Source organism: Brassica napus, chromosome C3 (assembly GCF_020379485.1).
Source record: "Brassica napus cultivar Da-Ae chromosome C3, Da-Ae, whole genome shotgun sequence".
Classification (NCBI taxonomy): domain Eukaryota; kingdom Viridiplantae; phylum Streptophyta; class Magnoliopsida; order Brassicales; family Brassicaceae; genus Brassica; species Brassica napus.
The window spans coordinates 65,963,276-65,988,706 of record NC_063446.1 but is presented as its reverse complement, the minus strand read 5'-3'; the positions used below and the strand labels follow the sequence as shown (position 1 = coordinate 65,988,706).

Sequence of the window (25,431 nt, the reverse complement as noted above, 5' to 3'; positions counted from 1 at the left end):
TAACTAAGAAAACCGTTTATTTAAGTACATTTTCATATATATTATATATATATATATATATAGATTTTTATAATAATTATTTTTTGTTATTAATAAGATATTTTTATTTTATTTATAGAAAATATAGTTTTATAATTAAGGAAACGGTTAATCAAAAACAAATTTTTATTTTTTAAAAGAAACAAAATCTTTCGAAGGTTGAATTCTTGTTATATAAGTAAAATATCACATTTTATTTTAAGGTTGGAATTCTTTTAAATGATAATAGTTGGATAAAATATTCTACTAAATTGTCTCTTGTAATTAAATTTATGTTTTTGACTGTAGTTAACTTTTATTATAATTGAAAATCTTACATTAATAACCAATTTGTAAAATGAAAATTTCTCCCTTGACCGATCCAACATGAAATCTTCACTATGTATAAAGGAGGAAATGTGGAAAACATGTCCTCAAATGTGAAAAACGTGTCCCCTAACTGCTGAAGCGTGAAGAAAGGTATCTATTATCAGTGGGCTTTGAGTTAAAATATGGGTCGTATTCAATAGATTCTTTTTGATCACTCGCTTCACTGCACGCAATCAGCTTTGAGTTAATTTAGGCCTCAATGGACATTTTCTTGAAGAGTGTTTTGTTAATAATATAATTGAAATAAATGAAACAATACTCCCTTCTTTTATATTTTGGAGATTTTTTATTTCAATTTAATTGATGTTTACAAGTTTTTATGAAAAAATTAAATGTAATTTAGTGTTTATGACCACTTATAATTTGCAATATAAATTTTTACTGGTTGAACTATTTGTAGATTTGTTGTTTTAGGCAAAACGAGATCAATTGAATAAATGTTACTAATTTTTTTTTTAAATGTTACTAATTTTTTTTTTAAAATGTTACTAATTTTTTTTAATTGTCGTGAAAAAATCTTAAACATCATTTATTCTGAAAAACAAAGAAGTATGTGAATAAAATGAAATTAAAACAAATGGGAGAGTGTTTCAAAAAAAAAAAAAAACAAATGGGGGAGAAACGTCTCTTTATTGAAAGATTATTGGAAGTGTTTGATGAGTTTAAAAAAAAAAAAAGATATAGAGTTATTTTCAGCTCTTATGATCCAATATTTCGTTTAGGACACGACACACCAATTAAACCAAATATTTAGAAAGCAAACTTCTTACAATTTTATTTAGGTAAAGCTATAATTTTTCAGTAACATATATTTCCATATTTTTTAATTCTTTTAGTATAACTAGATTAAAATTTGCTGGATATTTGGCTAAAAATAGTAAAAAAAAAGCAGAAATGTGAAAAATGTGTCCCGTGGAAAATGTGTCCCTCATCTAACTAAGAAAACCGTTTATTTAAGTACATTTTCATATATTATATATATATATATATAGATTTTTAAAATAATTGTTTTTTGTTATTAATAAGATATAATATTTTTATTTTTAGAAAATATAGTTTTATAATTAAGGAAACGGTTAATCAAAAACAAATTTTTATTTTTTAAAAGAAATAAAAAATTTCGAAGGTTGAATTCTTGTTATATAAGTAAAATATCACATTTTATTTTAAGGTTGGAATTCTTTTAAATGATAATAGTTGGATAAAATATTCTACTAAATTGTCTCTTGTGATTAAATTTATGTTTTCGGATGTAGTTAACTTTTATTATAGTTGAAAATCTTACATTAATAACCAATTTGTAAAATGAAAATTTCTCCCTTGACCGATCCAACATGAAATCTTCACTATGTATAAAAGAGGAAATGTGGAAAACATGTCCTCAAATGTGAAAAATGTGTCCCCTAACTGCTGAAGCGTGAAGAAAGGTATCTATCTGATATTGAACAGTGGGCTTTGAGTTAAAATATGGGTCGTATTCAATAGACTCTTTTTGATCACTCGCTTCACTGCACGCAATCAGCTTTGAGTTAAATTAGGCCTTAATGGACATTTTCTTGAAGAGTGTTTTGTTATTAATATAATTGAAATAAATGAAACAATACTCCCTTTTTTTATATTTTGGAGATTTTTTATTTCAATTTAATTGAAGTTTACAAGTTTTTATGAAAAATTTAAATGTAATTTAGTGTTTATGACCACTTATAATTTGCAATATAACTTTTTACTGGTTGAACTATTTGTAGATTTGTTGTTTTAGGCAAAACGAGATCAATTGAATAAATGTTACTAATTTTGTTTTTAAAATGTTACTAATTTTTTTTAATTGTCGTGAAAAAATCTTAAACATCATTTATTCTGAAAAACAAAGAAGTATGTGAATAAAATGAAATTAAAACAAATGGGAGAGTGTTTCAAAAAAAAAAAACAAATGGGAGAGAAACGTCTCTTTATTGAAAGATTATTGGAAGTGTTTTATAGAGTTTTTTTTTTTAAAAAAAAATATAGAGTTATTTTCAGCTCTTATGATCCAATATTTCGTTTAGGACACGACACACCAATTAAACCAAATATTTAGAAAGCAAGCTTCTTACAATTTTATTTATGTAAAGCTATAATTTTTCAGTAACATATATTTCCATATTTTTTTAATTCTTTTAGTATAACTAGATTAAAATTTGCTGGATATTTGGCTAAAAATATAACTAGAATTTTAAATTTATAATCCATGTAATTTTAAAGTGTATACATAGCTCTAAATTAAAATTCACACTAAATGTTGATGAAAACATGGAAATTCTGTAAAGTAACTCTCTAAATAAAATGTTATAATTCAGTGACATCTATATGATTAATTAGTAGGGGTTATTTTTTTGTTGTATTTTAATGGATTTGAAAATCCGAACTAAATCTAGTGTTATTGGTTTTATGATTTTCAATTCTGTATTAAAATCATGTGTTATTGGTTTAATGATTCATAAATTATATATCAAATCAAGTGTTATTCATTCGTACGGATTTACTAATATATTTGATTTAATAATGGATTTGAATGAATTTTTTTGGATTTTTTAGTTTAAAATACAAAGACTCAAATCCTAGGGAAAACCTCTGGATTTGCATATTTTACTTGGATTTATAAATACTATATGGATTTCTAGATCAATCAAAATATATAAACCAATAACACCTCCGAACAAGGTGTTATTGGTTTATATATTTTGATTGATCTAGAAATCCATATAGTATTTATAAATCCAAGTAAGTAGGGGTTATTGGTTGTTGTATTTTAATGGATTTGAAAATCCGAACTAAATCTAGTGTTATTGGTTCTATGATTTTCAAATCAGTATTAAAATCATGTGTTATTGGTTTAGTAGGGGTTATTGGTTCTATGATTTTAATGGATTTGAGAATTCTTCTAGGATTTAAGAAATCCGTTGATTCTTAAATCAGACATAGATTTCGAAATCAAACATACGAAATTCAGAATCAAAATAATAGATTATTAAAATCAATCAAATGAATTTGCAATAAATTCAGCTTTATAATAAAACAAAGTATATAAAAAGTAAAACACATTCATATATCATACGTTTTATTTTCTTCAGGACTCCATTGAATATATGAACCTTTTTCTCGTTCAAAGTTTTATTTTCTTCAGGACTCCATTGAATATATGAACCTTTTTCTCGTTCTTGCGATGGGTCTTGTGTTTCTTGATGTGATTCTCCCGTTAATGCTTCTGGTTTTAGGTTTTATCTGTTTGTGTGTTTATTAAATTCTGTGTGTATAATGAAGATTATATAGAAATCATGACACGTGTATTATGGAAAACGGAAAATCAATATAGAAATAATAGAAAATAAAAAAATCAGGAAATATAACTTTTTGTTCAAAAGAAACAACATACTCCTACCAAAAAAGAAACGATGACATATTCTACTGAAAAATGAAAGTTGGTGTTATAATAGAATATTGCATGATGAAAGTGCCATGGCTTATTTGAAATTTTTGTTGTATACGTGAGATATTAGACATTTTTTGTTAGAGAAAAATTTATAAGACAAATCCATTCAAAATAACAAGCTATAACTCAATATTTGTTTCTTTGTATTTTACTCTCTAAAACACTTATAAATCTATTCAAATCCAAATTCAAATCAAATGCTTAATCAAATCCTTACTATTGAATAACACCTAATTTTGAAATCTATTTTAAAATCATAGAACCAATAACAATGAATTTGAATACAGATTTTAAAATCATAGAACCAATAACACTAGATTTTGCTTGGATTTTCAAATCCATTAAAATCATAGAACCAATAACACCCTAATGATTCATAAATTCTGTATCAAATCAAGTGTTATTCAATCGTACGGATTTACTAATATATTTGATTTTATAATGAATTTGAATGGATTTGTTTGGATTTTTTAGTTAAAAATACAAAGACTCAAATCCGAGGAAAAACCTCCGGATTTGCATATTATACTTGGATTTATAAATACTATATGGATTTCTTAATCAATCAAAATATATAAACCAATAACTCCTCCTAAAATATGCAAATCCATAATTTTTCCCTCGGATTTGAGTCTTTGTATTTTAAACTAAAAAATCCAAACAAATCCATTCAAATCCATTATTAAATCAAATATATTAGTAAATCCGTACGATTGAATAACACTTTATTTGATATAGAATTTATGAATCATTAAACCAATAACACATGATTTTAATACTGATTTGAAAATCATAGAACCAATAACACTAGATTTAGTTCGGATTTTCAAATCCATTAAAATACAATAACTAATAACCCCTGTAAGACAACATTTAGTTAAGCACTTTTTTATTTTTGTTTATTTTTTGTAAATGTTGATTTTTGTTGATAATTAAGATAGCATATTTAATTCTGGGCCTCGAAAAATTCCTCCCTTGTCAATCAAACATGAAATCTTCACTTTTTATTAACAAAAAAAAAAGCAAAAATGTGAAAAATGCATCCCACTGCTCCAGAAATGTGAAGAAAGGTATCAGTCTGATATTGAAGAGTGGGCTTTGAGTTGAAATGGCCAAATTCGTACTGAATAGTTTTTTTCTATTAAGAGTCGATCATTCTCGTCTAATTCATACCATCATTCAGGGAGTACTCTCCTTCAAGACACGACACATCAATTAAACCCAGTCGTGATCCTGTAACATAGTTCAGGGAGTACTCTCCATCAGGACACAACACTGTCAACACACCAATTAAACCCACTAACAGTAGAAGCATCTGTTTCGAGCCCTTAATATATATCTATATATATTTTGCAACCATTTTTAAATATTATCAGTAGCTTCGATGGTTAAAATAGCTAATGTTTCAATTAAAGATAGCAAGTTCACCCAACAGCCCTTAACTTTTTTTTTTGCTTCAGTCCATATTTTTTATAGGTTTTCAAAGCTGCCAAACATTTTGGAAAACAAACTGCAAAGATATAACTTTTTAACACTATAGATTTTCACAATCTTTTTCAAATTTTAATATAACTAGATCAGGATTTGCTGGGGTATTCCGCTAAATCATATAAAATTATTGTAATAAATTTGTAATCCACGTAAATGTAAGGCATATATATAAAAATCTAAATTAAAATTTGTGTTTCACTATCTAAAAATTACGCTTTATAAATCGAATGAAAACATTAATCCAAAATATTAGGATTTCTTAAAGTAAAACTAAATAAAATGTTATAATTCGATCACATTTTTTCTGTAAAATTCGATCACATTTAATTAATAAAACCGCTTATTTAAGCACATGATCATCTTTGCTTCTTTTTTTTGTAAATGTTGAGTTTTTATTTATAACCGATTAATTTTAGTGTATCAGTGGTAGTTTTCTCGTATTAATTCTTTTTTTCTGATTAATGTTAAATTTATTCAGATCAAAAAAGGATTTTGTACAAATTAGAGCAACTAAGATGTAGTTTGTGTAATTTTTAAAAACCAAAAAAGAGCCAAAAGACTATTCTCTAGCTTCAAACCAATCTGCTAAAGCTTGGGAGATTGTCCTTCCTCCTCGTCCTTGCAATGAGATGATCCTGTTCCGTATCTGCTTATCAATGAACTTGATAAGTATACTTGTGGGTCGATGAGGCTTGCCATGTCTCCTGCCATTCCTCTCAAGCCATATGGTGTGTACCGAGACTTGAAAAGCATAGCGCATGAGGAACTTCAGTACCTGATGCCGAGCTTGTCGTTAGAAGGTCCAGAACCTGGGTCCATAGATAAGAGAAGCTCTGTCCCATAAGCTTCTGCATGAGTCTTTTCCATATCTCTTCCGAGAAGGAGCAACTGAAGAACAAGTGTTCACGGGTTTCGGTAGCAGAGTGACAGAGAATGCACTGAGCGTTTGCTTGAGGGTTTCACTGTAAAATTCTGTCCCCTTTGGCTAGCCTATTGTGCACTTGAATCCAATTAATTCATTTTTTCCTTGGGAGAACAACAAATATATAACATGTTTTCTGTGATTACAATAGATACGCACCCAAGATTATATTATATATTGCGTATTTTAATACAAGGCTATTGCATATAACTTGAAATTTCGTAGTAATGGAACAGCAATATAGTTGGAACACCATCCAAGTTTTATTTTATTTCAGACAAAAGATAAAAATACAGTTACTTATAAGAAACAGAGTTGCACCATAAACCGATATTACGGATCGTTTTTTTTTTGTTAAAGAACCGATATTACGGAGCGTGCCTGCTTATTTTAGATATTCTTAATTTACATAAAGAGTTTTCGTATATTGTATACTTGTGTTAAACTGCATCTGAAACCAGGTGTTGTTGGCCGACGACAGAGCCTAAGGAGCTCATCAACTCTCACATTGATGCCGAGTCTGCCGAGAAAAGTGATTCTAGCCGCATTGCAGGCACATACAGACGCCCGAGGAGGATCGAGCTTATCTAGGACAGTACAACATGTAGCCACATTTCGGGAGGTAAGAGGATTATTACGCGGCCAAGAACGCTGATGCAATCCTGGATCTGGTTTAAGGTAAGAGGACACACTGGAAATTGGGTCAACGGAGGTTGCGCAGAGGCAAAGTGTATGAACGGAGAGGGTATAGTTATAGTGTTTAGAAGGTTTAGTTGTTTACCATAGAATGTTACTAAGAGGCCCTTAAGGAAAGCTAAGTGAAAATTGTGGTTCTGAAGGAGGTTATTATTAGTACAAGCTTGTATTATCTATTTTATTAAAATAGAAGTACAAATAAGAAATAACCCTAAGTCTTACAACTTAATTATAATACAATGCCATTGAAGTAATTAATAAACTTAAATCTAAATTAATTTTTTCCCTAAATCTATTCCACAACAAATTCATGATAAATATTACATTTAATGCACATTAATACTATAAACCTTAATATGTAAAGTAGAAAACCTCTTTCCATAAATTCGTGGGCATTATCCTCTATTAAATAATGTTTATTACATTTTTAAAATTTTTATTTGTTAATGAAATTAATTAAAAATATTTAAAAAATTTAAAGGATATGTTGTATTTGGGAATAAAAACTCAATAATGATAACATATTAACAAAAGATATATTAACAAAAGATCCATTTTACTTGATAATTCTAAATTTGTACCTAATTAAAATTTTCAAATAACCAATTTGACTAATCTATTTAATTGACGATATTGTTTTAGATATATATAACTAAAATGCTATTAGAAAATTATTTTTAAATTATGTATGATATTACACCTGTTCAATTGAATTTTACCTTAAATTATTTTTCTTTAGTAAGGATTTGAAATATTAGATTTGGTAATAACATGTACATTTAAGTATTAGTATTAAAAATTTTAAAAAGACCTAAGATTTTTCTTATGAGAAAATTGTAATAGGGAAAGTTTCAAAAGAATATTCTTCAAGTTTTGTATGTAAAGAAAAAAATTTAGACAAGATAACTATGTTCTAAAAAAAAGAAAAAAATGTTCATATAAAATAAAAATCCTACATATAATAAAATTTTAAAGTCAATAAGTTAAAATAAAATTAATTTGATAATAACAGAAATACAAGAAATGCAATTACTCATTCTAACAAATTACTCATTTTAATAAGTATAATATAAATATTTTACTAAAAATGCATGACGAATATTTATATATCGGGTTGAGAAACTAAAAATTAAGACTACTTATATAACGGGTTGGAAATTTAAATATATTTATCATTTATGACCAATAACCTATCAAAACATCTCAAATATTATTTTCGCATATATATTTTAATTTATGGAAAACACACACATAAATTAAAAATAAACTAAAAATATATATTTTATTTATTATGTGTAATGTCATAATAAAAAATACATAATACGTGAAAATATAAATATTATATTATTTATAGAAAACAAAAGTATATTTCTAAAAAATGAAATAGTGGTTTCTCTTTTTATTAGGAATCCAAATATTGTAAATAATTATTTCCAACGCGTATCAAACCCGACCAATGAAAGGCTACTAGCATTTCCTTTACCACTAGCCAACTCTATATCAGGTAAATAAAAATGATATCGGTTAAATAAAAACAAATATTCGTGTGATATTTACATTTACAGTTATATAAATCATTTTACTTTTACTATTAGTGGAATTATGTAACAGCAATATATGTATTATGTGGTGTATTTTTGTCACCATTTTATTATAATTTTTATAGATTATATAATGTGTAAAAATATTTAGTTACATTATGTAAACAAAAAAACACCCGCCCCGTCGGGAGGGTCCAACTCTAGTTAAAAATTTAAAACACTAAAACACCGTGTATATGTACATGATTATGAAAATTCTTACAGGTATACCCAAATTCTATACAAATTAAATTAATATCTCAACTTTTTTTTTTTGTCATCAACTTATACACTCTTAGACCTCTTAACAAAAACCTGACTGAAGTAAATAACCGTGAGGTTTGGTTTCACGTTTGAAATACTCTTATACTCCTATAGAATCATGGGATTGATACTTTAAATTACGACTAGAACTTGGGCGCGGGTGGTTGATTTAACTTTTGTTCAACGTCTATTCATAAACCGCTGGTTTTATAAAAATATCTCATGTATGTTTTTTATGTTTTGTAATTTACATATAGGGTAAAATATATTATTTTATAATATAGATGTTTGATAAAAATTCTTTTTATTTGTGCATAATATTATATTAAAATTTTTATAATTTGATACAATTTGATGTAATTGTACTATTCATAAATTAATATGTTGTTTATTTGTTAATTTATTTAAAAATGAAACTACATACTAAAATTTTAATTTTTGCATTAGTTTTCTAAGAATTATTATTAATTTTATGATATATTTTTTTTCTTGAAAATTGAACTCTCAAAATTTTTATATTGACTAAATTAAATAGGGTTTAAAAAGTATTTTATATAATATATATACTATATATTTCAGTTTGTGTTTTTATTTTCACCATAAAGAAACAACAACTATTATAATTAATTAATTTAAATTGATTTTAAATACAGTGGTAAAATCTGTAAATAAAAAAAATACAAAAAGGAAGTATTTAATTATTGTAAATGCAATGGCTAAATATGTAAATTAAAAAAGTAGTTAATCTGCTATTCATGTTTTCAAACAGTTATTGTTTTAATTTTTATCCATGTTTCTAAATAGTACCAAAAAAGTACTTCAGTTTTAATAATATAGATTCAACAAAAAATTGCAAAACTTTCTCTTTTTGTAATTACAGATAAATTCGAAGATTCCTTACAAATCTTTTATACTATAAAACAGAAGTCAATTAACAATTTTGTGAATAACATGTGTCATTTGAATTTTTTTTTCAATTTTTATTTATTTTCAAAACAGTTGTTTAAAAAGGATTATTATAACTAAATATTATTTCCACTACTCCCATAATAGTTTCCATTTCTCACTTTTTAAACTAAATAAATAACCACCATTTTTTACTTTTAGAAACAGCAAACAAAAACCACGTTAGTTTTTATATTGTGCAGAAACAATAAAAATGTCTGTAATATTTTCTGGGTTTTTTTCTATAGATTATAGTGAGAACTTTATAGAGACATCAAAGTTGATTGGAAATATGCTCTTTGCTCTAATGTAAGTATTGTTTATTACATTTTTTATTAACACGGTATTGCTTTCTTTATTACTCTATTCTTTTGAATATTGATTAATATATTTATATCAATTGATTTTCTTCCAAAATGTACAGACAAAGCAGAAAAGTTTTAGGATGAGTATCCATCAATAGATTATTCTCAGGTTCTCACGTATGGCTGTTTTATCTCTAAATTCAAAGTTAATCCATCTAATCTCTAATACTAATCCGTTCAAGAAGTTTTTGATATCTAAGTTTCTTTGTATATTTACTGCTTTTCATTTTTAGTTTTTCTTTGCTATAATTTGGAAAGGGTCAAAACGAAATCAAAATTTGATTCAGTCATCCAAATGTTTTTGTTCATTTTGCATTCAAAGTGAAATACCATTAGATATTATCTTGCCCATGCTTTGCATGGGCCATAATACTAGTAATTAATAAATACTCTGCCACATTTTATAGCTTTTGATCCCTCTAGATGGAGCCTAGGTTGCACCTTCAGCCTTCCAGAAGAAGATTTTGGAAACTAAATTTAATGATAAAGAACTTTTCGTATAAGTCCAATAATTATCACATTAATGATTATTATGTTAAAATTATATATTTGGCAACTAAATGTGGATCTAAAACATATTTCGGCAGTTAAATGAGTTTTTATGTTGAAATTATTTTAGGCTACTAACTTTTATTTCTATTATTTGTTTCAAATTTAAATAAATACTCTAAAATAAATTATTTTTGATTAGGATATCTAGACATAATTTTTTTGCTATCAAGATCCAGTTCCATGGTTGGCATTAGGGGGACCAATCAAGTTTGGTTTAATTGAGTTTCGGTTTTTAAATTTATAAATTTCAGCTCCAATCAGATATTATAAAAGTTTGGGTCATATTTAGTTCGGGTTTCGTCGGATTCGGTTCGGTAATATGCTATTAAAATGTATCATCTTACTAGTTAATAGTGTGTATAATATTTTTACTATATGTTCTATTGTTAAATAGAAGTTTTATGATTTTTGTTAACTTTTATTAATAAAAAGGACTATAGTGTAAACTATAAAAATTTTAAATTCAATTTGAAATTGCTCTTTTGGCGAAGAGCATTCTCAAATTTCAAATTTGAAATTTTTCCATTGTAAAAATGAAGGTGCTTTTGAAGATGCTCTTAGCGCATCTCTAAAATCCTCCTTATAATTTCAAATATAAGGTTTTGTGCACTCCAAAAGCAATCTTAAAACTTTACATTTTAAATTTTTTTACAACGAAACCTTAAATATAAGGTGTCACTGTACAAAACCATATATTTAAGGTTTATTGTTTTCTAGTCTTTTTACTTGTGTAACTTTCAAATAATGTTATTAACTTTCTTTTTTAATCATTTTAGTCATTTCTAATACAAAATATTTTATTAACAATACGACAAATATTATATAAAGACAATATTACATCAAACAAATACAAAATACAAAAAAATTGAATACAAGATACAAAATAAAAAAGTTCATTTATCAATTCTAAATGCCTTAATTGATCATATATGTGATTATTATGAAAGTCATTATAATGAATAATAATGTAACTTATTTAAATTTAATGAGTTAGTTTGTTTGTTCTTTTACATGGAATATTTTAACATAATATTTGATTTATTAGCTTTGTTTATAATACTGTTTTTTATACTTTTATAATTATTATAAAATATTTATGCTTTTAATTAAGTTTTGTCAAACATAAAGACTGTTATATAAAATATAAAAGTTTTAAGGCTTAATATAAAAAATTTCTTTTGTAGAAAAACACCTTCAAATTTTATATTTGAAGTTTTGTCAAACCTTAAAATAAGAGGGCTTTTGAAGATGCTATTAGGCCATCCATATCTAAGTTAACTTTGAAGAACAGACGATGACCCTTTGTACCAGCACCTCCCTTTTTAGCAATGTACAAACACCTCCTTGACTACGATTACAAGGATATGTTTTGTGAAAAAAGACTTTCAGTTAGGACCCAAAAAATGCTACAAGGATATGAATTTGAGGTCATATAATTTAAAGAGGTTAGTTAATATAATGATACCTCAACTATAAATTAGAAATGTAGAAAAGAGGATAAGAAAACCAAAAGATAACTCTCTATGAACTCTTTGATGCATGTGCGAGTTTTTCAAGATACATATTAATAATAAAAAAATACTCCCTCCGTATCATTTAAGTGGTGTTTTATGAGAAAAAATATGTTTAATTTTAAGTGATGTTTTAAGTTTCCATGTGAAAACTAAATGCAATTTTATGTTTTTGACTATTTGTATTCTGCAGTATGATATTTTATTGGTTGAATTATTCGTACTTATTGTTGTTTTTATATAAACGAGAAAGATTGAATAAAATTTTGTAATTTCTTAATCGGTGTGCAAAAACTTTAAACCTCACTTATTGTGATACAGAGGGAGTAATATAGAAATAGAGAAACGATTTTGGAAGAAGAAATTCTCCTTTTTTAGGAGAATCAATTTACACAGTACTCATCAAATTTTAATTTTAATTATAAGACTATTTTATTTTACTTTATATTAAAATATTGATAAACTAATGCTGAAAGACTCATTTTAATAAATTTATTACTAATAGAGCAACATTATCCGTAAAAATGGTGAGAGGTTCTAAAAGAAAAAAAAAATATTAATTTTTTAATTATATGATTGTAAGTTTATTTTTGAGGATTCTTGGAGATTTAACAGAGTGACACATATTTCTTTAGTATCTGAAGAAATTCTGAAAAGTCCTAGTTGGAAAAACTTCTACTCATTCTCTTTGATGTTTTTATGATTTTATCTTTTTTAAGAAAGTTTGAGAACTCTTCCTAATACTAACGTTGGAGATGCTTTGAAGATACTCTGAAACGGTGGTCTATGGCCACTTATGTAATATTTTTAGTAGTGGTATCAATACAATACTAAAAGACAATACTAAAAGGGGAATATGGTCAAAGGAGAGCATGTCCACGTTGGATTAAATAATCAACCAATCAGAAGACATTAATTTGCCATGTCACAACATCTTTGTCGAGTTATTGGACCTTCCGTGTTGTTTCCAAAAATTAAATCATGGCCTGTGTAAAGCCCAGCTGCCAAAAACCTATCTCCTAAGCATCTATCAATACGACTCTTCCACTTCGTCTTCTACATCTCCATTTACTGTAAAAGGCGTAACAGACCCCCCTGATCAATCAGTGATACTCTTCAATCCCCCTTTTATGGTTTCGTTCCACCTCCCCTTCATTCTCCACCTATATAAATCACTACATCTAAACCTAAATTCAGACAAAATCGGAAACTTCCACAGAAAGAGATCACGCTATAACCATGAACTCTGCTAAATCAAACGGAAAGGTAGGGGTATACAATATTTTGTGCTCTATATTGATTATATGACTTGATTTTTATTGCATTTGTATATAGAAAATTCTTCTGTCTACTATTATTGTTTGTTTCTGATGGCTGTGGATATTGGGTTATGCAGTGTGTTCATGAAGGAGAAGATAAATTGAGTTATATTTAGTTTTGTACAACATCATCTTTTACAGTGCCTTGAACAAGACCTGAACCAAGATCGCTTGATCTCATGGAGCCAACATAACCAAACTGATAAAGAAGGAAGAAGGCTGATCATACAGGCATGCGCAATTGCCTCCGGCGCCGTCGTCTTCTCTGAGTCCTCCTTATCGACTTGGGAGGACAAGGATTCATCTTTAGGTATGCGTCGGTGGCGTAAGGCATCAGCTTATTTTCTCTCTTAAATGCTTCAAAGATCTCCTTGGCTCTCATAAATTTGGTTCATTTGATCATTTCCATTGATGGGTCTGCCTTCGCTCACAGATTCCTGTTGTGTTGGAGTTTATGCCTTTTGAAACTTCCTCTAAGCATCTCTTCCACTGTAAGTATTTTCTCATCTTTTAAGAGATTAGCAATAATCTTAATGTTTGATCTGATTTTGTTTGACATATCTCAGTGATGATATAACTCATTCTGATGTTATATATGAACTATTCTTGGTAAATTGTGATGATATATGCAGGGGATATCAAGCCAATGAAGTAGGCGAGGAGGGTGAGAGCGGATTGCGGCAACACAGATCGCGTTTGTTTTCTCCTTTCAATTTGCTCTTCCTTCTCTATTTTGTTTGTTCTCCCTTCCTTCTTTCGGTTTGGTCAATTATGTTGTTGTTTCTTTTGAGATTTTCGAGTTTATCACTATCTTCGAAAGTGGTTGTGTTGCTAACCATGGCGTACGTCTTTCTTCGAGTGTACAGCGAAGGCAGCAGTGGTAGGGTTTACCAGTGTGGAATTCCAGAAAGGCCTCTCGATTGTTAACCTTTATATGTAAGTGAAATACCTTTGTTCCTTATAATCTCTAACTTCAAGTATTTGATTTGTGTTGTTTTGGGAATGAGATTTTTCCATTGGTTTGATTAGTAAACAACATTATGTTGATATTGTTCTGTGCAATAATATCAATTTGGTTTTATATTTTTATGTGTAGAGAGGATAAAGTTGCTCATGATTTCTGAAACAACACACACTTCTTCTTCTTAATCCTCAAAGATGAATCTACCAAGTCTCCTCTCCAGGTTAATGGACTCTAAACAGAGCACTTGAAAGTTGATTTTTTTTGGTGTGTCATGTGTGCAACAGCAGTTTTTATCGTTTCACACTAGGCTTATTATCCTTTAGTAAAGAGCTAACTGATATGAATTAGCTTACTATAAGAAATGTTAATGGAATTAACTTAACAGCAAATTGCATTTAAAAAACGTAGACCTTCAAACATATATATGGATTGAACATAGATTCTGTAGATATAAAGGTTGTAGAGTTTCTTTTAAATGCATTTATCATTCATCATTTTAATGTTTCTACTTATCTTATGGATTATTTGATTGCCAAGTTCAGTAAGTAAATTTTGTATGACTTTCTTAATGTTACAAACCCATTATCTCTATCGAACTAACATAATTTTTTTTTATCTTGATTACCACTGCTCAGATATGTGATGTTTGATCGATCACCAATCACCAATCACCATCCTATTCTCCAGGTGGGCGTGCTTGATGGCCATTAGTGAAGCTCTGTCAAGAACGACTATAGTGGAAAATGAATTTTTGAATGAGTACGAAGGTGGTGGAAAATATAGCATCGGTGATCATGGTTATTGCTACAGCTGTGGTGGTGGTTGATACGCGAAATCATATATAACTATATATACTTCAAATGTATTTATTTTTAGTTTTATCTATGTTCTAAGTTTAGTTATCTAATTATTTAATTTTATTGTGTATATCATGCTTATCTGGCATGTTTAATGGCTTGAAACACAGTTTTGTTTATTTGTTATATTTAATTTTTCTCATTGATCATATATAAAAAAATACATAATTTCTCAAAAAATGATAAAGTCTGGTCAAAAATTAACTTAAAAGTATTTTTTTGTGTAACATAGGAGATAATTTTTTTTTTTTTGTAATGTGACAGAGAAGATAATTGATATTTTGTGTGTGTATAAAGCTTAGATTAACTTAAAGTATTTTTTGACTAAAATTTGAGATATTTTACATTTACTATAGCGTTTAATTTTGGGTCTGTAAGACACCTACATTTAGCAAATTAACACGACTAATTTTTTTATTTTTCCGTGATACCAAACATAACGTTTTATGAATGAAATTAGAAGTTGCACATATATAACAAAGTAAGATTAATTTAACAGTTTAGTAAGAAAACAATTTTACAAATTAAGGACGTTAGTTTATATATACCACATATAAAATATGTAGATGTTACATCATTTGTAATAAAAAAAATGAAATCTAAAGTGTAATAAGTGTTTTTACAAGCTGACCAAACATCTATACATATTTGAATTCCATCAAAATTAAGCATGAACAACGTAAATATTCCGCACAAGAAACGGATGCCCATTTAATCCAATAGGAAACATAAAAAATATATCCACAAGTGGAAGTGGTTTACTAATGGTTCATTAATAATTTTACACCAAAAGTCCCATTTCGAAACCAAAAAAAAAATATGTAAATTAGTAGAAATTTTTTTTATATGAGATCTTCAACGTGGTTCAAGAAGTATTAGTAGACGTGAATCTATAGGACAGTTCAAAATGATATAATCAGACATGACTTTTCATAAATTAGGTAGCATTGTCGGATATAAAATCATCTATATATATCCACAGATATAAAAAATATCTCTATTTTACACTCTCTGTTTTTAATAGACGACTCTTTGAAGTTTTTTTTTTTAAATTACAAGACGTTTTAAATTTACAATATAAATTTTTATTCTTTTATACTATATAACATTTTATATTTTACAGATTATTTTTCTGTTGATTGAATTATGTTTAAATAACATTTTTGTTTAGAAAATATATAACATTAAATATTTTTAATATGTGTGCAAAATTTCAATGCTTTAAATGAAAAAAATAGTAATTTTGATTTGGTATTAGAAATCCAGCGGCTTATTATCTACAACTTATTTAACATGTTATATTATTAAAAGTTTTGGACATCGGTAAGTTAGTAAGTTTTAAAGTACATCTGTGCTCACAAAGAAATATATAATAACTTCTTACCAAAAAAAAAAGAAATATATAATAACTTAAACTGACACAAATTATAGGATATTGTGGGAATGATTAGGTTTTGTGCCTAGCCAAGCTGACAAATCTATAACCTCAATGATTTTAACTGGAACGACATATGTTTGTTTTGCTTATTTAGATTTGAATCCAATGTTTTATAACTTTAAAGGTAAATAGAATTCGATTTTATACATTTATTCAAGTTTACATTTAAAAAGGCAATAAAATAATTATAAAATAATTTAGAAAATATATGCTCATATAATTTTTTGTTACCAATGAACAAAAAATTATAAACAGCTCTGAAAGATAATTACAGTTGATTAGCAAAAACAAAATAATTTCAATATGCAGAATATTAAGGATATTTAATAAAACATTAATAAAGACATATACTAATATAACCAGTAAATACTAAGTTGAAAAACCAATTTATAAATCTTTGTTGATACTCAATGCGAAAATTTGTTATAATATACTCCCTCCGTTTTATAATTTAAGTGCTTTTGCCTAAAAGCACAAAGATTAAGAAAATTATATGTTTTAAAAAGTATTGTATAATAAAATAAGTTAGATATAATTTAACCAATAAAAAATAAGTCTATTTAATTTGATTGGTTACACTATATTCAATTAATGTAAAAGTTACTTAAAAATACGAAAACTACTTACATTTTAAAACAAAAACATTTCCCTAAAATTATTTACAATATGAAACGGAGGGAGTAATAAATAAAATACATTAAGTAAAATAAATTATAAACTCCAAAACAAAACAATTTTTTTTTAATTCACATAACTTATAATAATTTTAAATTGTAGAAAAGAAAATTGTTCTTAATTTTTAAGTGTATGATACAAATGATAAATACATTAGTAGAAGTGACACTAAAATTATTATTAAACTATCAAATAATAAAATTAAATACAGAAAATATAACAAAATTATTTACATAGTAATAAAATTGAAAATAAATTTAAACGCACATAGTCCGCGCGTAGCGCGGAAAATGGACTAGTATATATAGTGGTTGTTGTAAATGAAGTGTTGGGGAAATACTTCTGTTATCATTACTGTCAACCAGAAGGTCAATATATATACAAGGTATTAGACCGTCATAAGGTCATGTTTATCCTAACAAGATAAGAATAAGGATAAATACTATGTTACAGATATACATGGAATATAACTAGATAAACACATAGTCTCTGGTTGTCTTTATCATGTCCCGGATTGGGCCTGCAGTACGGGCTGGTCCATGGTCGATCATCATTTGGATTATAACACTCCCCCTTGATCGACACATCCGGTACAGGTTCGTTGCATGCTTAATGTTGCCTCATTAAAACCTCTCCTGAAAAACCCCAAAACCAATGTGGCAAAATGGGAAACCAAGGACAGGAAAAAGAGTACAACACATGAACTCCCCCAGATGAATGCATCACTGTAGTAGACGCATTCCCATCTGGTATCCGAGTCTTCTTGAACGTTGAAGTTGCCTATGACTTGGTGAAGATGATCAGCTGGATTCTCCTTGAATGAACTTGTAAGTCTTGGACGTTGGTATGTCTTTTGGAACTCCATTAAGATGTGGTCAGGATGTACATCTTTGCTGCTGATCACTCCATGTCTTGGTTGAACTGATGGTGCTTCAAACGGTGCTCGGATGGACTTTATAATCTGCAATAAAACTTTACTTGCAGGTCCTTTTTCATGTCCCACGGATTCTCTTTGGTTATATGGCTTTCCCAAAACGTGGACATTCAATATATATTGAGTCATAGACCCAGAACACATACGAACAACTTTACTTCATATCTTTCGTTCATTCGGACTTATATCTCTTCGTATGTGCCAATGGCTTTATCCATTGTAACCAATCATTCTTTATTTTCTTTTGTCGATCCATGTTGAGCTATAGACCTTGTCTATATTCGTTCATAATCATGAGTGTCTAAGGTCATACCATCAATAATTATTTGCTGCAATGAAACTCATCACACAATGAATTCGCAGTCATACACTCATGTCCTTTGTACATGGTTATCGATCTTTTCTTGCTTTAGCAATGCTTATAATCATTAAGCCACGACCAGACATCCTTCTGGTCACTATCCTGGTTTATGGTTCTCACTTAGACGTGCTGACTTAATCATACACACACACACGGCTATGATTTTTCTACAGACTTTCCATATGTAAAACATAACCTGTTTAATCAATCGATAACTTGTATTATTGAACCTTTGAACCATTAAACCTTTTTCTCTCAGTTGGTCTTTATTATGATCACAAGGAATTATAATATTTTCTGTATGGACTGACTGCACTAAGTAAATACTTAGTCTTTCATATTACTTACAGCTGCTGTATATTACAATCCATAAACAACTTAGGAACAAAGCTTGTTCTATGAGAATGTTCCATGAGAATTTATTTCTCATATTTCTATGGTACGTTGATACCTTTATCCAGTGATCCATTTGCTGCTTACTACACCATTATTTCTTTAGTAAATATCCAGACAAAATCAAACTTGATTTTCTGTAGTAGCATCCACCATATAGGAGCATATCTCTTTATAAATTGTTCCTTGGTCCTTGTGAGTATCCTTGTGTAATCAAGCTATACTTGAACGTTATTTAGAAGGAACATGGACACACTATACCATGTGGTCATGTCCTTTAATCTCACGGAATTCTTATCTCACAAGATCCATTCACTGGTTTCTTTCTTAGATGGCTTTTCTGTATGTACATGGTTACTACGCCCATCTGTCTTATAATTACTTTGAATTCTTTGAACACCCCACGTCCCTATATAGGTTTTATGAGTACTCTACGTGGGTTCATGATCCTCAGGTTATATCCTTCAAATCCCAAGTACTACAATCTTTTATGAGCTCTTATGTATGTAAATACATCTTTGGTGTTAACACTCTTTATCTTTAGTTTCATACTGTTCCAGACATGATCTAATTAGATTTTGAGATCTTATTATCCAAGACCTTTATACCTTGCAGTTTGGCGTCCCAAACTACATGGTCTGGTACCTTAGATGTGTGGTTGCGCAACCTTATTTCTCTGTCTGAACTGGTTTCTCTTATGAACTCGGATTTGTACGATTCTGAGCACCTTTCATTACTTTCCGAGGTTCCTTATTATTTGGAACTTATTTGTCTATCTCTAATAGACATTGTAGCAACTTGATTGTGTCTCTTAGACATCTAATTCGTGGTGCTTAAGCTGGTATGACATAGTCATTTTTTCTTTTCGGGTCAGTGTGTCTGGCATATATTTCTGCTAGCTTTTATATCTTTTGATCATATTCTTTTAGAACGTCTAGATCATAATCTTTGGTCTGAGGATCTTGCCAAGACAACTATGGTTGATACCATTATATTTCTCTTTTACTCTTTACTCTTTATCAGCCTGATAACTTTCTCCTTTCAAAGTTGGATAATCAGATTACTATCTTTTGTAATCTGTGTTCTTGGCCACTTGATTAAATCATCCATGTTTGGCACAAGATACATTATAGTTTCGTGGAGGAAGTCTTATTTATCTAATATATATTCCCAATCCTCATCTGAGGTTCCATCTTAAATGGCACACATATATGTGGTGGAATATTCGTATTTTCTTAAGATGGTTTGTGTATATGTCTGGTTTATGACCCTTAATCATTCAGAGGTGGGAATGTCTATGCTTACATGTATGGCCTGATGTAAATCAATATTTATATACATAATGTCCTTAAGCTTTAGGCTGGACGTGGGTGATGTACCATTAGTGAGGGCTTTAAAGCTTTCCAGCCGTGTATATTATGGTTGTAAACCATGGAATCCGAATTTATGATATGATCATGGACTGTGGGTTTTAGTCCTCTCTCCCCCTCATGAACATACTCATAATTTCGTAGTGCTTAGGACAGTGGAGCCTTAATTATTTTAGTGATTTTCCCTTTTGTGTACTTATAACACATTGTAAGATTTTATGGGATCACTTTTGTGCCTTAATTAATTTTTCATCATGTTTTGGATCAAGATGGCTAATCTGGTCATGCCATAAGTGTTTATTTCGTGGTGAACCATACTGGTTACCATGGCTTTATGCCTCTTTCATACTGATCCTTAGCATAGAATAAATCAGTAGAAAATATGGGTATAGGCATTCATAATGCTTTTAGGCGATTTTTCAAAAATCCAAAAGAAATCGTATTTTCTTTGCTCACTGGTTCAATGTAAAATGATATAAATCTTTATAACTCAATGGGTCTGAATAATGTCGTGTCTTTTGCCATTGTCAGTACCAATTAATTGATTTCAAGTGATTGTAGGAAGGTAAAGTTGAACCTATACAATCAAGATGAAGTTAAATCTATGCGAGAAATCAATCTATCAATGAACTGACTTATTAGTCTACACCCAACAATTGATTTTATGTGATTGCAGGAAGGTAAAATTAAACCTATACAATCAAGGTAAAGTTAAACCATGCATGAAATCAACTATCAGTGGACTGATTATCCTTTTATTAAGGTTTTATTTGTTATTTAATCAAGAATCATCAAGCAAGACCAAGCAAGATAATATATAAAAACAAAATCGTTTTTATTATTTCAATAACATAAATGAATAACAAATAAATCAAATCAGATATGAAAACATAAAATCAGAATGTCGGAAAATTATTCAATGTATAATCCGACCTCATGGTCCATGAGTGTCCACTCGGAATCCTCCTCAGATCTCTTCTTATCAAATGTGGCTTTATTAGCTTCAGGGATTTTCATCTCACTGTCTAGTACTTCATAATATATCTCCATGATGTCATTAAACCGTCTGATGTTATCCATCATTTTCTGCTTCTTTTGCTCAATGTCTAATAAATATGAGAACATGTCATAATAGGTGGTGAAACCTTTGGCCTGATGTGATAACAACACTTCCTCTGAATGGAATGTGTCACGAGTTTTGTTTAACAAATCCTCGTTTGTTACCAATTCACCACATAGTCTAAGACTATAGGTGATTCTCATAAGATCAGAGTGATAATTGTCCACGGATTCATAATCCTGGAACCTTAGAGCTTCCCATTTTTCTTGGATTCGTGCAACAATGGCTCACAGAATCTAGAACTCAAAAATGACCAGAGATTATGAGGATCATTAACATATCCAAACTCGTCTCTTAGGTCCTCACAGAGATGGTGTCGCATAATCATTATGGCTCTGTGTCTTTCACACGCAAGGGTGTCATTGCCATACTTGATGCACTTCCCAAGTCCTCTAGACTTCAAGACGGCTGAAGTGTTTATAGCCCAATCAAGATAATTATCTCCAGAGAGATCAAGGGCTTTGTAATCTGAGGGTATGAAACTCGACATCTGAAATCATTATTCAAAACAGGTCTTAATCAAGTAATCTTTTTGAAATTTTTCATGCTTCATATCAATGCCACACACGGACCAAAAGAAAATTTTTTTCTAAATGATGCATTTTCTTAAAACCATACGGTTTAAGGTGTGGATCAATGTATTTTTCAGATTTAAGGTCCTCTTATTTCAAACACAAGGTTTCAAGGCCTTTAGGGATTCTATCTTAGATGATCAGGAAAATGTTCCATATTTTCTTCATCCCATTGGGATCATTTAGTATAATGATTTTTTTTTTTTCAGTTCAGATCAGATTGCTTGAAAACTATGAATGATCTATATCCCTAACAGTCGAGATTTCATGTTCAGTATGCAATATTAGTATGCAAACAATATGCAATCAAGCAAACCAATTCAATCATGAAATCAGGTTGGGGTTTTCGAAAAATATACCATATATTTATTATTTTATTTTTTTGAAAAATAATCAAATCAGAAATTATTGTGACTTAAAAAAAATAAATCAGAAAGATTTGATTTATTCAAGCAATTTATTATATACTTTTCGATTTAAAAATAAATATATTTTCTCAGATATATCTCTGATATTTCGATTTTAAATATTAAAAAAAAAAAATTCAATCCTAAAAATTATGTAACATGCAGTCCTTAACAGTTATAGTTGATTCAGATCAGATAAGAACATTAAACAGGACAATAATGATAAGTTTGAGCAAGTAACAGTCGGTTTCTTTCAACATATAGCAGTCAGATTTTTTTAAAAAATTGTTTAACTTTCAATCCTAAACAGTTCTAATGTGAAACTATCATCAGAAAAAGTTTTAAACAATTTTAAAATCAGTTTCAGATTAAGAACAGGTTCAAAACAAGTTCAGGTTCGAGATTTTAAAGAGTTTATGGTTTCTGGTTTTATTTTATTTGCAGAGACATGTTGCTAAATATAGCTACATGGCTGCGGATGGGGGTATTTAATACTTTATGGGTTTTAGATGAGTTTTCGATGATACCTGAAAACTTTTGATGGGTTGATCGGTCTATCAGTTAGAGATCTTCCTGGTTAGCTGATGGATTGCTCGGAATTATTGTTTTTGTTGCTGCTTGTTGGAATAGGAGACTGGTATATGGTTGAGAGAGATTTTGGTTTCTGGAACAAATTTTTCGCCTGTATTGTAGCTGAGCGTGGGGGCGCGTCCGAACTCCGATTGATGCGGGGTTAGCGGCGTTGGCTTCGTCTCGTCAAGAGCTTTAATTTGGTATCTGGCTCGTCGTCTGGATCCACCGGAGTTGAGGGATAGAGCTGTTTGAAGTTTGTCGGGAATTAGGGTTTTTACTGCTCGGATTTATTTCTGGTTTTTAGGGTTAGGGTTTATGAGAGCAACGTCGTGCTGATAACGTGTTGTAAATGAAGTGTTGGAGAAATACTTCTGTTATCATTACTGTCGACCAGAAGGTACATATATATACAAGGTATTAGACTGTCATAAGGTCATGTTTATCCTAACAAGATAAGGATAAGGATAAACACTATGTTACAGATATACATGGAATATATACTAGATAAACACATAGTCTCTGGTTGTCTTTATCATGTCCCGGATTGGACCTGCAGTACGAGCTGGTTCATGGTCGATCATCATTTGGTTTATAACAGTGGTAGTATTTTTTTATTACTTTTGCTTGAAATGTTGGAACAAAATCATTGTATATGAGAATGAGAGTGATATATATACGTAACAAGAGATTCATATTAGTACATCGTCAAATATCTCCGGTATAAAGCCTAACTATGGAGACGTGGATGACAAGGTCTATTAGAGAGTTCATATCCCTTAGCGTGAGCTATACGAAAGGTTTGGTAGATGGAATTAATAGAATGTGCCCGCCCATTTAATAAAGCTACATAAGTACAACTTACTAAATCGATCCCAGTTTTGCGATAAATCGTACCATCATAATCTATCGGTATTGTCTTCAATAATGATCACTTCTATCTCCAAAATTGTATCATATTTTTCGGAAGAAAATCATTAGAATCAACAAAAAAAAAAACTAAAACAAGTTAGTTGATTTTGGGAATTATGGTTGCTCTACTCGAAATCGTCACTTCATAACAAGGAGAGTCTACAATATATTAAAAAAAAAACAAAGAAAACTTAGCATTAAATAGCAATCAATGAAAGTTGTAAAACAAGGATGTATTCCAATATAAACCTCGAATTTGAGATCGTCGAACAGAATGTTAAGATTATCACCTATGAGCACCTATGAGCCCTAACCACAAGAAGAGGGTTTGGCTGTAGAACAAGTGGCAAATTAAAACCTATTAAAGATCCAGAAAAACAACTATAAATACCCACGGCCTCACTACATTTCAATCTACCAAATTACGTTCAGAACAAAGATCGTTTAAGAGCAACATGGCCCCAAAAGGTGTAACAAACACTGTAGTTTTTGTCCTTGCACTGATCAGCATCCTCTTCATCGGCCAAACCAAAGCCGAAGGCCGGCCTAGTCCCCGGTTGCCTCCACCTCCATCACTACCTCCGCCATTGTTGGTGTGTCCACCATGTGTTTGTCCAATATTATCACCACCTCCACCAAACACCCCACCGCCAACCCCTCAAACTTCACCAATAACACCAGTGGCTCCCCCACCGCAGACACCACCAAGCATCCTACCGCCAACGTTTCCACCAAACAATCCATCACCAACCACACCACCACAGACTCCACCGCAAACTTCTCCAACTCCACCACCATGGACTCCATCAATACTTCCAATCACACCACCGGAGACTCCTCCAGTCCCACCACCGAAGACTCCATCAGTAAGTCCTCCAATCACACCATCGCAGACTCCACCCCAAACATCTCCAACCATATCACCCCAGCTTCCTCCATTAATCATCACGCCAACGCCTACGGAGGAGATTCTACCAGTGCGTCCTTCAGTTCCACCATCACAGACTCCGCCAGTGCATTCTCCAATTTTTTCACCTAAATCTCCATCAATCTTACCACCACAGATTCCATCAGTGCCTCTTCCAATTACACCATCAGAAACTCCATCAACCATACCACCGCAGATGCCACTACAAAGTCCACCTCAAACTCCACCAACCACATCACCACAAACTCCACTAGCGCCTCCTCCAAACACACCACAACCTTCTTCTCCTCCTCTAAATTTCCAACCACCACCTCCCCCACCGCAGACTCCTCCGTCTCCTCCCCCAAACTCCCAACCACCCTCAGTGCCTCTTCCATTTACACCACCACAGACGCCGCCACAAAGTCC

At 29.9% G+C, this 25,431-nt stretch overlaps 1 protein-coding gene and 1 long non-coding RNA gene across 2 annotated transcripts; one reads left to right on the top strand and one right to left on the bottom strand.

Moving 5' to 3' along the window:
- Positions 1–13,096: 13,096 nt before the first annotated feature.
- LOC106395676 lies at positions 13,097–15,516 on the top strand. Its single transcript, XR_007320919.1, has 5 exons — positions 13,097–13,469; positions 13,600–13,832; positions 13,956–14,013; positions 14,155–14,458; positions 14,619–15,516. It is a non-coding gene; the product is annotated as an uncharacterized LOC106395676 (long non-coding RNA).
- A 9,237-nt stretch (positions 15,517–24,753) lies between these two features.
- Positions 24,754–25,400, bottom strand: LOC125583282 (glycine-rich cell wall structural protein-like). Its single transcript, XM_048749917.1, has 2 exons — positions 25,270–25,400; positions 24,754–25,225 (listed from the first exon to the last, which is right to left on the bottom strand). The coding sequence occupies exons 1-2, from the start codon at positions 25,398–25,400 to the stop codon at positions 24,754–24,756; spliced, it is 603 nt and encodes a 200-aa protein (XP_048605874.1).
- Between the last annotated feature and the right edge of the window lie 31 nt (positions 25,401–25,431).